The 17,089-nt window shown below is 43.4% G+C and overlaps 2 protein-coding genes across 11 annotated transcripts in view; both read left to right on the top strand.

The window, feature by feature from the left end:
* Positions 1 to 502: 502 nt before the first annotated feature.
* On the top strand, positions 503 to 6,414 carry rnf6 (ring finger protein 6). The gene is made up of 4 exons (XM_022744354.1): positions 503 to 556; positions 1,687 to 1,842; positions 2,014 to 2,178; positions 2,605 to 6,414. Exons 2-4 carry the CDS (start codon positions 1,701 to 1,703, stop codon positions 4,455 to 4,457), a joined length of 2,160 nt encoding a protein of 719 aa, XP_022600075.1. The 5' UTR covers positions 503 to 556; positions 1,687 to 1,700; the 3' UTR covers positions 4,458 to 6,414.
* Positions 6,415 to 8,330: 1,916 nt separating this feature from the next.
* atp8a2 (ATPase phospholipid transporting 8A2) overlaps positions 8,331 to 17,089 on the top strand; it is a 48,860-nt gene continuing 40,101 nt past the window's right edge. For 4 of the 10 annotated variants that reach the window (XR_002665074.1, XM_022744195.1, XM_022744198.1 and 1 more), the window contains exons 1-3: positions 8,331 to 8,530; positions 11,087 to 11,194; positions 15,884 to 16,028. Coding sequence is in view for 8 of the 10 variants with exons in the window: in XM_022744195.1 (XP_022599916.1) it covers positions 8,488 to 8,530; positions 11,087 to 11,194; positions 15,884 to 16,028 (296 nt within the window). In the remaining 2 variants the exon portion in view is untranslated. The other 6 variants (XM_022744197.1, XM_022744199.1, XM_022744202.1 and 3 more) reach the window with 6 other exon arrangements.

The raw sequence follows: 17,089 nt of genomic DNA on the forward strand, positions 1-17,089 counted from the left end.
CAATACTTCATGTTGGAGATCACTTGCAAGGCTGTTTGAGGATTTGGTTTCAGACATGAGCTCATCAGTCTGGATGGTAAAGAGCTCAAATTTATTATTTATGTAAAAGGTAAATGCCATGCATTTAAAATGTTTAAGTGTAAAAGGAAATCAGTGCTTTTTAATTGTTTACTTACTCAGAAAGGTATTTTAGCAATGTCTAAATTGATTAAGAATTTATATAAAGATGCATTTGTTGTAGGTGGTCTTCCCCATACTGTATCAGCATCATGTTAAAACTGCAGAACGTAAAACTTTAAATATTTCCCATTGAAATGTTGCGGGTTTAAAGTATAATTACACTAAATGGAATGAATAATTGCATAATTTTATTGATGTGAATTTCTGAACAACAAACCTTGAGCTATGTTTTGTCGATGTTGTGTTACCTAGGAACTAATGTGGCCAGGGAGGTTGTTTTTTCACGGACGGTGTAATGTAGCACCACTGGTCCCATCTTGGTTTGAGAGAGAAGGGAGAGGAGAGCTAACCGTCCATATTACAGCTGCTTTGTCAGGTACTAAACTCCGTTTAATGTAATTGTCATCTCTTATAAAACTATGCTAGGGATATGTGTTCAATTCCATGTACAGTATCTGCTTGATAAAACTGTATGTCATATTAATATCTAAGGAGTTATTCTGTCTTGCAGCTCGCTGGCGAGTGAGCTAACCCAGCTAACACTGGTATCGACGGGCTGCTGTTCGCTAACGTTAGCGCTCACTTAGCAACTAAAGCGTTGCGCATTCCAAATGACACTTCGCATCCTTGAAAGGTCCACAACACTGTCTGTTGTGTTAGGGTGGAGACGCCTTTAATCATTGCCAAGCATTAATATCTCGATTATCTAATTCTGCAATAATGCTGGCAAGATTCTTTGTCTTTCCTTCTTTGCCCTGGGTTTACATGGAGGAGACCTCAGTTTAGTATACCGTGTCCCGCCTCTGTAGGGCAGGGATTGGATGCTTGGCGTGTCCGTCATTAACACTAGGCCGGTGATTGGTGGCTAACCAGGATGACTACGCCAGTTTTGTTGCATTATTCCCCTGCCTTTTACATGGCCTTCCGTAGCTACTGTTATAACTTGGCTAGTATTAGCTCACATGAAGACTACGTTGTTAGTGGGATGTCTCTTGGTTCCTTGCAGTGAATGAATCGAGCATTTGTCCACATGCTAAATAAGGCGAATGTACGGCGCCAGTCTACGTGCTAAACGTTAGCAACTTTAGCAAGATTACTGTAGCCATACTCAGTCTCTTGCTGGTGGAGTCTTTCGATAGAAAATGGATGGCGTTGTCTTAACTGTCGTCCTTGGTTAGAGATTAGTCACTGTAAGGCTAAGGTAATCGAACAACTCTAACTTGCATTGCATTTTTTCTCTAATATCAAATACAACCCAGTAAGTACATGATAATACATAACTGTGCAATACGTTTGTTATCCATCTTTCCAAAACACCATCAAATAGCCATTAGCAGTTTGTTATTGTACATCATATTGTATTGACAAATGAGCCTGTCCTCTTGATCTGCAGAGGCTCAATGTGTGGCTTCAGACCTTATTTTTTGAATGCTAAATGTAAAGCTGTAGTGGGTAGCTTCAGATGACATTCCACCCCTGACTGACACTGTCACTCATGTCTGCCAGCACTTTTCACGGTGATGGACCCTCCTGGTGGGGGAGACGAACGGCGGAGGCAGGCAGAGCGTCTTCGACGGGAGGAGGCATACTATCACTTCATCAATGAATTGAGTGAAGAGGAGTACAGACTAATGAGAGACAGCAACCTGCTGGGCACACCTGGTGAGGAGGATTACATCTTGCTATGATAATGCACTGATTGGGATTGCCAGTGCAGCCTTGCTTCGCATGTATTCTAGGCTATACACTAGTGTATGAAGTTGTAGAGATACTCCTTTTTGACCCACCGCTGTTGATGGCACATAACATCCTCTATGTCCATACGTTTCACAGGGGAGGTGACTGCTGAGGAGCTGCAGCAGCGTCTTGATGGAGCAAAGGAACGCGTTTCATCTCAGCCCCGTACTGAGCAGCGCTTGCAGACTGCTGATTCTGGAGAACAGCAGAGCAGTAGCGGTGAGGGAGAAGAGAGAGGGGCTGGAGGGAGACGAGGGGCAGGTAGGGAGGAGGGGGAGGGACCTCTATCTTTTGGATATATCCAATCTGGCTTTCACTTGTCATGATGCTGTATGGCTTGGGTTAAATCACTACTGATTAATGAAGAAGCCAAAAAACATTCCACAATAGCACAGCATAATGTTTTATGATTAGACTTTGAGAACAGTAAAACAGATGACAAACAAACGCCAGCTTTGGCAAGGTTTAAACAAGGTTGCAACACATTTTTTTCAACTCTGAATTCTGGTAATAAATACAGTGGAAGTGCTGGCTTAGAATAAGGTGTGAAACAGCTTGGCTAAAACATTCAATATTATAACTAGAGAAGGAAATTGCAGTGTTTTTATTGGAGTTTTCCTGTACAGGAAGATAGATTTTGGGATGAACACGTTAGTTTACAGTCTTAACCTTTTTTTTGTTTTACAGGGGGCACAGAGCCTGGACCAGAAACTTCTAATGGTGACTCATTACTGGAGTGGCTGAACACTTTCAGACGTACTGGTAATGCTACCCGCAGTGGGCAGAGTGGCAACCAGACATGGCGTGCCGTCAGTCGGACCAACCCTAACAGTGGAGAATTCCGCTTTAGTCTAGAGATCAACATCAACCATGATCAGCCAGAGCCGGGGGAGCATAATGACACTGCGGACACTGCAGAGCTGCCAGTTACTGCCCCTAGTACAACTTCACCCTCTATACGCACTGCTTCCTCCTTCTCCAACCCTCGCCCTTCAGCCATGTCAAGGCCAGCTCCGTACCCCTCCCCGCGCCCCGTCCTCAGTAGGAGGATGCAGACACGGCGTACACGCAGCAGCACTACCACTCTTTCTATGAGCCCCCCTGCACTTCCTGCACCAGTGTCCCCCCCAGCTGCTGCTCAGAGGAGAGGTGCCACTTTGCACTCTTTAGCACCGCCTCCCACTGTTCCCAACCCTCCTATTGATCAAACTACACCTTCGCAACATCAAGCCCTCAGTGCAGAAATAGAGCAGGGGCATGATGATATGTCTGCTCCTATAGACTGTCCCCGTGTATCACCCCAATCTGGGGCTCAGGCCCCAGCAGTGGGACACGAATCACGTGGCAGCAGGACTCGATCGCGTGGTCGTGCACGCAGGGCTGCAGCAGGGGGAGGGATTTCATCCCGGTTGTCTAGGCGAAGCCGTTCCCCTTTGCATAGAATATCTGCTGTTAGTACCACTCCATCATCCAGCAGTGGTGTCAGTGGCTCTAGCATCCACACTGTTGAGCCAGGCAGTGGCACAAGCTCTGTTTCCATGGAGACAGGGGAGGCTGTGGCAGAACCTGCAGCTCTTACAGAGCCAGCTGTAGAGACTGGAGAACGCGAGAGTGAATCACATGTAATAGGAGCAGGAAGTTCATCGGTGCGACGGCACCCAACTATCATGTTGGACCTGCAGGTGAGAAGGATTCGACCTGGTGAAAACCGTGATCGGGACAGCATCGCCAGCAGAACACGATCGCGTGCACGGGTTGCTGAGAATACTGTCACATTTGAAAGTGATAGTGGTGGATTTAGACGCACCATCTCCCGCTCTGAGCGAGCTGGGATCCGCACCTATGTGAGCACTATCCGGATTCCATTGAGGCGCATCAGTGAGACAGGCCTGGGGGAACCCAACTCCACTGCGCTGCGTTCTATATTGCGACAGATTATGACTGGATTTGGGGAGCTGAGCTCCCTAATGGAGACAGAGGCTGATTCTGAAACTGTTGCACCTAGCCATACAGATGCTATTGGCACAAATAGTAACACTAGCCCAGCCAGTCGTCTGCATACAAATGAGAGTGCAGTTGGCCAGGTTGGCATAGGTGGGGTAGATCAGGAGAGGGTAGGGCTGGTGGGAAGTGAGGATGACCAGGGTGGGCAGGCCAGACTCGGAGGAGGGGTAGTGAGCACCACAGAGGGACGGGCCACCAGCAGAGACACCAACAACCTGGTAGAAAATGGAACTCTACCCATTCTGCGGCTGGCACATTTCTTTTTGCTCAACGATGAAGAGGATGACGAACACCCTAGGGGCCTGACCAAAGAGCAGATTGACAATCTATCCACACGCACGTATGGTCAGGCCAGCCTGGAGGGGGAGATGGGTCGTGCATGCAGTGTCTGCATCAATGAGTACGCCCAGGGCAACAAGCTGCGGCGTCTGCCCTGCTCTCATGAATTCCACATCCACTGCATTGACCGCTGGCTCTCTGAAAACAACACCTGCCCCATCTGCAGGCAGCCCATACTAGCAGTGCATCATGACTGACCTGTTAACTCACAAACACAACTGTCATGTTCCTGGCTGGCTGAACTGAGCAGACCCAAAGTGGGCTTTGCATGTACATAGCGCTTTCATGGTTTAATTTCTTTGAAAATATCCATTGTGTTGAAGTTGAAGAAGGTTGAACCAAAAGTGCGAAAAAAAAAGAGACTATAAATGCAGAGAATTAACAAAACTTTATTTTTTTAGACTCCTTGTTTTCAGCAACTTATTGTTTTTTCTTCTTCCTGTGACCTGTTTTGCTGGTCTCTGTCACAAAGCTTCAGAGGCCCATGTCGATGGATGGCATTAATGCTTAAGGAGCTCCTGTAGCCGCTGCTGACTAGTCTCACTTTAACTCTTTAATGTCTGATACATGTGACGGCTCTTTGTCACAACTGGACTACACAAATCACTTCTAGACTTGATTTATTCAGTATAAGCTGTAAATAACTCACCAGTGCTTGTATTTAAAGGTTTTAAAGCCAGACGCTCCTCACATGCCATCTGTTTAGAATGGAAACAGGAAACCTTGTTTTTTTTTGTTTGTTTTTTTTTTAAACATTAACCATTTTAAAGCTTCAACATTCATTTTAAAGTGTCCCTTTACAGTTGGTTAAGAAATGTATGATTTATTGGGATGTGTATGAGCAATGTATTTAATTTTGAAATAAGTTTTATTCTGTACATCTGGTAATATTTGTTTAAGTGCTCTCCATACATCCGTCCCATATAATTCCAGTACAGAATTCATCCATAAAAGCAACCCACTAAAATAGGCCACTTTAAAATCATTAACAAGACCCATATGAGCAGCACAATTCAATTGAATGGCAAAAGGCATGTGATAATCAGGAATTCAAAGTTGTAATTTAGTATGAGTTGTGCAATACAGAGAGAAAAGACAGTATTGTTTGTTTTGCTGTTCATTGTTGTTTACATTGTAATGCCTGATTATCATCCCCACTTAACAAAGTCATGTAAACCCTGAAATCAATGTTTCTTAGTTCCTGTTGCTTATTTGGATCCATACCCGACAAACACCCTGGGACCTGTGTCATGAAATTTGCACTGAGTAGTTAGCCTAATACATCTGCTGAGCAAAAACCTGGAATGTTGATTTAAATGATTAAAAAATAGAATTTCTAGAGATTTTTCAGTTTTCCAGCTAACTCAGAAATCTTTCTTCATGAGATAGAGACTGGAAAATTGTTGATGTTTGGAGCATCTGCTGCAGCTCTGGCTCCAAAACTACTGTACATTTACTGCTAATGAGAGTCTGTTAACAACACATCTCTTCCTAATTGGGACTGTCATAGTGCAATGGTTGCAGTCTATGTCAGTTCCACTACAACATCTGAATAAGGCAGTGTTAATATGATATTCCTGTATGCTGTTAATGGTTTATTTTTCCGTTACATTCAGATATCGGCATTCTAGTGTAGCACAGGTGGATTATTTAGCAGAACCACCTAGTCAGTGTGTTCCCACCAGGGTCACTTTGTACATCAACAATAACAGTACACAGGAGCTACTACATCTCTGCAGTTAACATGTCACTAACAAAACTGCAAGAATGATGCAGTATAGTATGTGAGAATGTGAGAGTGGGTTAAGTGTGTGCGTGCGTGTTTGTGTGTGGGTTGGTTAATTGTGTGTGTGGGTGTGGATGCTGAAGGAAAGGTCCAGTGTCCCAATAAACCTGGTTCTCAGAAGGCTTCTGTTCAGTGAATGTCCACCATGGAGACTTGGAGAGGATCGTGGCTGCTCAGTGCAGAAGTGAATATTTATTCTGTTCCTATTTAATAAGATGGAAATCAACTTTTGAAATATGAATATGTATTATGTTACAATGTGTGAGAGTAAATAAAACAGTTATGATGAATATGTTACTATGTAATAAATGAAGACATGGGTTTTCTTCTCTGCTCCTTAACAATGGAATAAAATGCAGCTTTGTTATGCCCGGAGATGTAGTGTATACAGGTTTTTGTGTGGGCGCGCCAAAGACGTGTGAAGAGAAAGTTGTGGGAAGTTTTGAGGGACAGATGTCAACGGCTAACAAGATCTCTGTATGTAGCCATATTCGGACGAAAATATGTGTGAAAAAAAATCAGTTGAGCGAATACTGAGAGGAGAAGTGGCGTGTCCTGCAGATTTGATTTTTATAAGTTTATGTTATGTTTTGGTAGCGTTATTTTGTTGTGACACTGGGTGCCATTGGGGTGAGTGTTTAACACTGAATGTACAGTAGATGTTAATCTCAGTAGTCATACATATCTCTGTTTTCTACAAAAGAAAATTTTACTTTATAAGCACAAAAACACACCTTTGCTAATTTTATACTCAGGTTTAGGTGACTGCTATGTCACATGCTCTGGTATGACCAGTAGTTCGTAGTGGCTAAAATGTTAGCTAGTACTAGCAAACACCGGGGATGGCGATGGTGATGACAGGTGAGTTTGGTTAACTCGTGGTACTGTTAGAAATTTTAACATTTACTGTTAGACCCGAATTTTTACTTGTGTCGCTGGTCAGCAAAGTTATATAAATTACTTTTGCACATTAGCAAATGTCACATAAATATTATCTACCGTTAGCATGGGCTAAATATCCGTTTCCTCTAAGGCAAATTATTTAATAAAAACTGCAATGCATTTTTTTTTTAATATATATATTGTTGTCTGGAAAAAAATACAAATATTCGCCCACTAGCTCTTCAACCGTGAACAACTGATTATAGAACATTTCTAATAAGGTCTTATTTATGTTGTTCTATGTTTTACGTACAAAGATCGAGTGTGCGCACGCAGCTCATCATCCGATGCGCGCTCCCTTGACTCAACTGAGCGGCGCATCAGACTTGTAAAGCCAGAAGGGATAGCACAAAGCAGCCCTTCAAAATAAAGGTTTACAAGTCATTTCTTAAACCCGTGATTTGCACTCTTTTACTTATTTAATGTAAAGCTACAATTAACAGTTATTTTTTATCATTAGTTAATATTCTGCTTATTTTGTCATTTGATCGATTCATTATTTAATCTGTAAAATCCCCTTATCCATTTCCTAAAGCACAAGTTGACATCATCATGTTATGTACCATGAATAGTCCATACCCAAAAGATATTCCATTAACTCCATTAAAGCAAAATCAACCAATTATTTGGCTGGAATTAGGAATTGTTTGGCATGATCAAATAATTGCCAATTATATTTCTGTTATTCCACTAATTGATTGATCAATTAATTGTTTCAGCTCTAGTTTAATGCAACTAACAAAACAGAAGTGTATCATAAGGTACACATCAGAAGTGAATGTATTATTAAACTATTTATAGAGTTGTATAATGAACGTGATATCCTACAAATAGAGATACAGTATGTGTTGATCATAAGGACATAATTCAAAAATGTAGATCTATTACTGTCAGATAAAACTAATTAGCCCATTTGTGAAAATAATATAGTGATACAAATGAAGTTCAGATATTTGTGTAAGTCTTCAGATCTATGGTGATGTGACCTGTTTCCTATAGCCTTTTCTTCTTTTTTGGGCTGTTGTTTTTGAATGTTAAATTTTAAAAAACTGTGGCACCTAGGAAAGGTTCTATTAATTGTGGTGTAGGATGTTATCATAACTGACAGACATAAAGATATACCTAATACTATTTACAGTTAAACCATAAGATAATTAAACTGGGAAACGGATCTTGACGGGTAAAATTGTATATGAATTAATTACATTGGAAATTGATCAGATTCCCCTTGTCTTTATTCTAGCGTACCTTATTATGAAAGCAGTGACCGGAAGTAGCTTATTTTTTACTGCGTGTCACTTGACGCTGACTGAAGCCGTCCTCTACAACATCACCTCCGCGGTCCAGCCGAGAAATAATGATCCGTGAGCAGCAGCAGCAGGAACGGCCGCAGCCCGGGCCCGGAGCAGCATTTCACTGCTCTGCCGGTGAGCCATGAGCATGCCACCGCTCCGGCCTCGTCGCCCCAGCCTCACCGACACTCGTTCACCACCAGCAAGATGTATTTCAACCGGAGAGCCAAGAAGATACACAGCGAGGGAGGTAAGCTTGGAAAAAACAAACAAACAAACACCATTTTAAATCTTTTCTCAACCAGGGTTCCGCCCGCCGCTTAATTCGTGACCTGTTAATGTAAAGTCGTGTTTATGTCATTGTTGAAATAGGCCTTACTGGGGATATAGCGGCCTATATAGCTATAATCATGCGTATTTTAGTATGTGCTTGGAATAATAACTCGAATCGGTGTTGTCCGGGACTGCGGCATGCATGTGGGGTGACTTGGTGTACCGGTATTTATCCTCAAGTCCCACTCATTTTTTTGGCACTGTTTGGGGATGCAAGGGCAAGCAGACTGCAGGTGCCTGCTTCAGGTAGCACACTCTGCCCTTTGAATAACCAGGTATTTTTTTATATATATATCGATTATCTTGATTTATAGGGATCCGTGCTGTGCCTTAACACCACGATAGAAAGGATAACAACATATTTATTCTTGATAAGATGAATGTGAATGCGTTGTATGACCTTATCACTATATATGGAATGTACTCAATTCACCATGGCATCATTATGGTATTATATAATTTTGTTGCAACAGCCTCTTGTAGCCCATCTTTACCTCCTGAGTCGCATCATATGGGATATTTTGTTATGGATTGACTCGCCTAAATACGAATATTTATTAGCCTAATGTCTCTTTATGTTAGTTGATATCTATATTAGTAAGTAATGTACGTTATTTTGCTTTTCAAACGTCCAACCCAAGCTCCTATAGATCAGTCCTAGAACAGCCTATTACCTCGCCGACTTAAAAACCACGTGACCGTCTAAAGCGCGCTCCATACTTTGAGCCGCCCGGAATTGAGTCTCACCTCACCTGAAGGCCCTCCACATCCAGAGCCTGGGGAAGGTATGGTTCAGGTTGTTGTGTACATGGCCTGTGTTTGTTGCTATATCAACCATGCTGACAAACTGTATGGTGTTGACTGCAGTTCCACTTTATTGGCAGCAAATACCTCATCTTGTCCTCAGAGTTGGAAAGAGGATGGACCTTTGACCAACTGACTGCATTGGATGATTTCACAAATGGCAAACAGACATCAGATTAGATTGTCCTGGAAGAGATGTGGCTGGCTCATTCAGTGGCTTTTAATAGTGACTGGCACATACTGTCGGACTGCATTGCTGTTGTGTGTGTGTGTGTGTGTGTGTGTGTGTGTGTGTGTGGCTGCATGCCTCTTGCAGCTTCCAGAAATAGAAAGCAGGGCAAACTGTGAGCAGAGATGAGCGCCCACTAGGTCATGTTGTCTTCAGGCCAGAGGTTCCCACATATTTATTTGTTGAGGATAAACAACTGGATCTTTTGACACTGAGGAAGCATATTTTTGTCACAAGAAAGATCAAAGGTTAAAAGCTTTTAGCCCCAATGTCAAAAGGTAGAAGGATACCTCTTTTGATAGTATAGTGCAAAGAGTATATAATTTTCACTTCATATTTGTTTAGATAGAATATCAGAGGGCCTCACAATGTATCACAGCGCTGTTGTTAGTTGTTTGTCTTACATGTCTGTTATGTGATATTGACCTAATCATGTGGCAAAACTTCAATTATGAGATTCACTAGTTTTCTTCTTATTTATATTAAAGCAGTTAATGTGAGACTTTCAGCAACATTAATGGATCTCTTTTTGGTTTCATGGAGTCTACAAGTTGTATCACAGTGTTTTCCCACTACCATATTTAAAGCACAGAATGGAGCACTCCAGTATCAGCATCAGTCGGTATGTACATGTGCTCCCTCCTGGATTCTCAACATTGCCTTTACTGTAATCTCTTGGAGCCTGACCTCTTGGTTCTTTGCTCCAATTAGCGAGCTGCAACATCCCTGGTGATGACGTCTGCAGCTACCAATCTGTCACATTTACTCACACTCTCTCAAACACATTCACCCACAGAGGAATCATTTTATTTGTTTGCATTTATGACCATAAATAGTGAGTGCTTCAAACTCTGACCATGTGTCTAAGAGCATCTCTTACACATAAATACAAACACACACATAGATACTTTGCAAATTGGTTGTTTCAGAATTATGTAACAATAGAAAGAAAAACAAACTGTCTCACAGTTTCTGCAAATTGTCTTGGATAGCCTACATGATCCGTATTTAAATGTAAGGAGACATCTTGTCACAGTGTTGGTGGGTTGAGTTTATGTGAGTCATGCAGCTCAGCCAACTGCCAACTATACATCTGTTTTGCAAGATAGTGACTGGTCGTCATGGCTGCCAAGCTACTGAAGATCCCATTTGGGAGATAGAGGCCTAATAAATTACAGCAATACAGAGGTATTTACATGAGTTGGACACAGGGGGGCGCTCCTGGGCAAGCTACAAGCATTTTGGTCAAGTCCATTTCAATGTGTAACCATCAGATCTTTCATATGCAGGCATATATCTCATCTTGCAGTGACGGGCACATACAAACACATTTACAGTGCAGTCACTGACATATAGATGTGTTGTGTGCGGTACGTGTATATTGACTTGTTGTCCTGTGTGTGTTGTTTTCTCCTGCCGCGGCCTCTCTGGCACCTACAGAACAGTTAGTGTTGACCACCATTAGGCAGGAGGCTTCTGAACTGCAGGACCCAGGCCAGGGCGCCGGCGCTACCATGCGCACCCGCCTCACAGACAGGTTTGACAAAAGTGAGTTTGCTCGAATTAGACCGAATGACGCCCAATTTGTGTCCCGAGTTCCAAGGTGCATGTGGCCATGCCATGCGCAACGGCTAGGAGCAGCTGTCTCCCAACCCCCGGCCCTCAAGAGCTACGATGTCTAGTTACTGAATGTCTCTGGTTCTGGTCTGAAAAGGTTGAGACACACTGTTACTACTGTGGACCCTGAAGAATCTGTAGCTCCTTGGGGCCTGGAGTGATGAATGCTTAACAGGAATTAACCCTCTCACTGCATGTGCTTGTAGATAGTGGGGTGACCACTCATGTCAGACCATGCTGATGAAGGCAGATCGATATGCACTGGAGTCTTTATGCAAAACATTCAATATGAATACGTATGCATGCTGTAGAACACAACACATGGCATGGCTGAATAGACATGTACATGAACGCTGCTGCATGCATGTATGACACATACACACCGTGAGCTGGGTTTAGAGAGGGGGGCAGGGGAGCAGCTGCATGTTGGGGCCTTGCATGTTTTTTTGCCATTAAAAGATGTATGTTCACCTGTGTGTATGTGTGTGTGAGAGAGTGTCCATATTGCACTGTCAATGTGTTTGTGTATGTATATGTGCATATGCATACATTAGTGTAATGCGTGTTTGTGTGCGTGTTGCAGTCTCACCTGTAGGATTATCAGGTTATGGATTAGCAGCAGGTGAAGTTGCAGAGCAGACACAGAGGGGATTATCAGGCTCTCTCACTTGGCTCGTAAGAGGCTTTCTCGCCTTACTTCCTACTCTGTTATGGTGGTAAATGGACCCACTGGGGATAATTGGGACCGGGTCAACCAGGACCTGCAAATAGGGCCTGCAGATCACCTCAGAGACCAGGACAACCATGGGACGCAGGGGTAACCCAGGCGGACGACGCTCTGTTGGTAATGCTCTCCTGACCACACAGCCGGATTGGGGGCTGGACAGAGGCGTATCGGGGGAAGATGTTTCATGTTCGTTAATTGAAGTTCTTGAAATAAGTGAGATGGTTGCGGTTTAGTGTTTACCTCAAGAACACTTTGATAGGGTCTGTGGCTGTTAGAGGATAAAAACCTGAGACCTCGCTGTTAAGTGGCAATGACACCAAAAACTTGAAATATGCATACTCTGATTTGCCATGTACATTCAGCTGCCCAAGTGCAATTGCATTGAAAATGTTGTGACAGATCATGTAAATACACAAAACAGCCAGTTTATCTGTCCTCAATGTGGCTTGTGGGAATGGGAGTGCTTCATCAGCTGGGGTAATTGTAGCTATTCTACTATAACTGATGTTATGATTAGTAGCTATTTCCTTTCTGGCTCATTTCATCTCTTGGCTGCGCGTTCGGAGGATAGTGCATTTCTGTTCGATTGGATTAATGACTGGTTTAAATGTGTGAGCATCACAAAAGCTACGCGTGTGCCATTTAAAACACAATTCTGGCAGTCACGTTATTGACTCAGCCGCTGGGGGAGACGCTGTGATAATGGTTGATATGTGAGTTGTTTCTTGAGCGGAGGCATGGGACACAGCACCGAAGGCAGGCTGTGTGGTGAAATATGCTCTGCCATGCTGGAAAATGTAGATGAATTATACAGCCTGTCTCAATTCATTATTTAGTAGCCTAGCCTGCTTTTTAACCGTGAAAGTTTGGCACCAGGCCAGGGCACCTTGGGTTCAGCCCAAAACACAAAGTTCATGCTCCACTCTAAGATAATATAAAGCCTGTGGTGATTATCATCTTCTTCAAATTACATGTTTGATGGATTTAATTGTTTGCATTTTCAGACTACATTGCCCTTGTTATGCTTACAGCTTGTTTTATCTACCCACTGTGCAAAATGCATTTGGTTTAATAGGCTTCTTATAACTCCGTAGGTATTCACCGTAGAAAGATGGTAGAAGAGCCATTAGGCTTCTCTATAATAGATGGAAGTTGCATGGTAATGTTTATTAAAAAAAAAAGTGGGATGTTAAGCCTCAGCAACCAAATGGGTGGCTGGTAGTATCAGGGTATGAGATCAGGGTGTGTGTTAAGAGAGGATCAGTCTAGTCTTACCTCCTTTGGCAGCAGGTTATCAGACCCATGGTACCTGTTCGGCTTGCCTGGGTGCTTCAAGTGTAATTGACCTGGCTGTGCTCTGCTGGGGTTTGCTGCTGACTCATCAGTGGCACATCAGTAATGAGTTACGGAGGTGACTGTGCCTCTACTCCATCAGAGATGAGTAACAGAGGCATTGATCTCCTCAGAGATGAATCAGAGTCGAAGTGTGCTGCTGAGAAAGCCGTTATTGATCTGCTTGGACTGTACGAGGGTTAAAAAGTGGAAGTGGGGAGACGGGGGTCACAGAAATGAACAGCAAAGAAAAAGATAACACATGATGAAAAAAGAAATGTATATAAGGAAAGAAAGATGACATTATAGTTACAGTACATTGAGCTTCACTACCTTTAACCTTGTATCATCCTTAATCATTTCCTTACACTTGCTATCTTGATTGACCTCAGTGCCATTTGCTGCGTGAAGTGACTTATAGCTCTGTAAGGTCCAGAGGTAATAGCCTGGTGAGAGATATAGAGATGAGAGATAGGGTACTCATTATCATTTTGCTTGGATAGACTTTGCCCTTTGCTCTCTGCCTTGCACAGACATGTTGTGGTCTGGTGTGGAATAGCACTACACCAAGGTTGGAGTTAGGTTTTTAAACAGTGTTTAAGCTCTCAAAATCTAGAGCAGGTTTCTTTTGCAGAGGTAAATGTATGGCAGTGATGTATGTTATAATAAAAAAAAAAATTGAAAGTTTGTCTTTAATAAATGAGACAAAACAATGAAATAATCGTGGCTGTTTTCTATAAACACACGCCACTTCATGTCTCTTTCACTGGAGTGGAAGTCTGATGTGCCAGTAGTGATGATGGCACATTCAGTCTGACTGGTTTATGTCTGGCCATTTTACAGTTCCTCGTCTTCTTAAGAACAAGAAGGATATGTGGCACATAACAACATTAACCTAATTGGTGGATGAGGGGAGAGAATGACTCCTCTGTTGTAGGATCGTAGTTCTGCAGAAATAGAGTTTCAGAAATTCAATCTGCTAAACCCTGCCTGTGCTTATTGTTTTCCAAATTATTTATGCAGTTAGTCTGTTGTTGTTTTCACTTTAAGATTCACAGAACAACACACACAATGCACTGATCCCAAGAAACACCACAGTTCCATACAAGTAAGAATTAGATTCATATAATAATCTCAAGTGATGCAGAAGGGCTCACTGTGAATTAACAACTGCATAGAAGGCATTGTGGAAAAGTATAAGCGTATCATCAGACTGTCAGGATATTTGGAGTAGCTTACCTGTGGCTTACCAGATAAATGCATTCTAGATATGATTGCATTTTGCTTTACTGGAGATGCAGAATGGCGCGATCTGCAAACCAACAGGAAAGATGCGGAGAACAGAAACCTGTTGTAAGTGGACACTGCGCTGTTGCACAGGCAATCACTGTGAGAGTGGCAGCAACATGAAATGATCTCCTGATACATGGCTTCTGCCTCAGGGATGTCATTTGACCCATGTGTGCGCCTAACCACAGGACCTTAAGGCGATATCAGGCTTCTGGCCCTTTAAAAGCGGAGTCCCGGCTTTGCCCCTCCGCAGCACCGAAGGAGCTCCATATGGCTTCCTCTCGTTGTCTGAGTTGGCAGCGCTGTGCAGCTCAGCATCAAATGTGAGCGGGGGAGATCGTCCAAACCGCGCCGAATACAGGCTTTCCTGGGGCGGCAGGTGGCCAGATGACACGGCTTCGGAGCTCGGCGGGCCAGTATCTTTCACTAGGGCCGGGAGGTTCTTCTTCAGCAAGCCCGAAGGAGGAGAGAGGAGACACGGCAGTGTTGCTGCATCTGTCCTCGCCCAGGTTCGCCGTTGTTGTACCAGCTGGGTAAACTGTGGCGTCCAGACCTGTTTGCATTGCTTTCACTTCCCCACAATGTCCCTGCAGAACCATGCGTACTCTGCTGTTATTATAGGCGCACTCGAGGATGAATAATGTCCCAGTCCCGGAGCTCATGCGGGGGTGAATGAGCGGAGATCACGACGCTTTAAAATGGTTGGAGATGACAAAGCCAGGCGGGCGGGAGGGCGGGCGGATAGGCAGGGAGTCTGCAGGATAAGGAGCGTGTTGCATCCTCCTCTGTCACTTTTTTGTGGGATAATTTGTGCCTGTAGCTTAATGACAGCTGCGATGTGCGTCGGGTCTTCTCTGTGTTCTATATGGACAAGTTGACGTGCAGATAAAACAGACAAACCCGGTGTGTTTGTTCGCCATTGTGCATCCCTCAGCACATCCATTATACGCGGGGGGTCCCGTGGGCGTCGCAAAACGCGCTTGTGTGCATCGACGGTACCTGCATAATAATACAGAAAGACAAGGGGGGCTGTTTATAACGGGAAACGTCACTGTATCGCCGGCTTCAGCATACAACAGTATATACAGTAGCCTCTAGTACTAATTGGTCGCCTTCGCTTTTGAACTGTAAAGCACGTCTCCCGTCTATGTCTCTGTCTCTCTCCCTCCCTCTCCCTCTCTCTCTCTCTCTCTCTCTATCTATCTCTGTCTCTCTGTCTCTCACTCGCACTCACTCAGCCTCACCTCTCTCCCATCAATCCAACGGTGCAGGACCTGCTTGCTCGTCCGCCGGTTACCGCAAGGCAGATGATGAGATGTCCGGGACCACTTCCCAGGCGGATCCCGTAGACGCCACGGCGCGCACGGTGCTGCTCAACCGGCCACAGAATACCAAGTTCTGCGACAACCATGTCAGGTAGGTGTCAAGTTGGTCTCCTATTAACTGCAGCTTTTTGCTGTGATGCATGTCATGTGACTTCATTTGCACTTGGGTGTGCGCTGAAAGCAAAAATAATAGCCTATGTGATGAGCTGTCAGCAGAGCATGTTGATCATTTGATGTTTTAATTGTTTCCCGAAAGGTTTTAGTCAGTGCTTAACAAACAACAGCAAAATATCCATGTCACCGGACTTATGAAACCCCTGGTCGTGCTTACTACAAAGGTTGATACACTCTTCATTACTATTCTTAGTGTCATACAAATGACTTTTTCTCAGAGGAGCTTTAAACCCATGTCACCAGGTTGAAGGTCATTACACCCTGTTCGTATGTTTTTCATAACACGTGCTACAAGTAGACTTTGGACCACTGAGGTTATGTTTATTTTTTCTTTTTAAACATTTCCCTTTTCTTTCAGTTTTACCTTAAATCACAACAATATAAAGAATGTTGCTGTACTTCTACAATTACTACAGTTTTACAAGAGAAACTCTATCAACAAGGCTGTTTAATAAATCACCTATTAAGTAATTATTTGCAACTCTTCAGTATTCCCAAAGGGTGAGGCTGACGTGTGCCTGAAGTCCAGTTGAAAATCACTGTTGGAAAAAGTGCTCGGCTTATCAACTCAACATCACTGTGTTGATTAATCAGTACATCCTCATGTATATTTAAAGCTGCCAATACAAGTCATCTAACTACGCTTACATGTGTTTACATAAATTGCAGAAAGTGTCGCGACGTTTGGTCAAAGGTGTAGTCCGTGTTTGTGTTGATTGACAAACTGTGAGGGAGGCATTGTAGAATGAGTAGCCGTGGATTTCACAGGAGATAAAAGCTTTGTGATCTGATTTCTCAGGACTCTCAGTCAAGTGGTTGGATGTGTGATTATTCTTAGTCATGACCTTCTGTGGCATGAGCAAGAAGAAGTGGACCACAAATCTGGGACCACACTCCATAAGATCGTTTCATGCGTTGTGTGCTGGTGTCTCTTGGTGACCCCCCCCCCGTAATGCGACACTAAACATTTGAGGGAAA

Source organism: Seriola dumerili, unplaced genomic scaffold (assembly GCF_002260705.1).
Source record: "Seriola dumerili isolate Sdu_G_001 unplaced genomic scaffold, Sdu_1.0 BDQW01000079.1, whole genome shotgun sequence".
Classification (NCBI taxonomy): domain Eukaryota; kingdom Metazoa; phylum Chordata; class Actinopteri; order Carangiformes; family Carangidae; genus Seriola; species Seriola dumerili.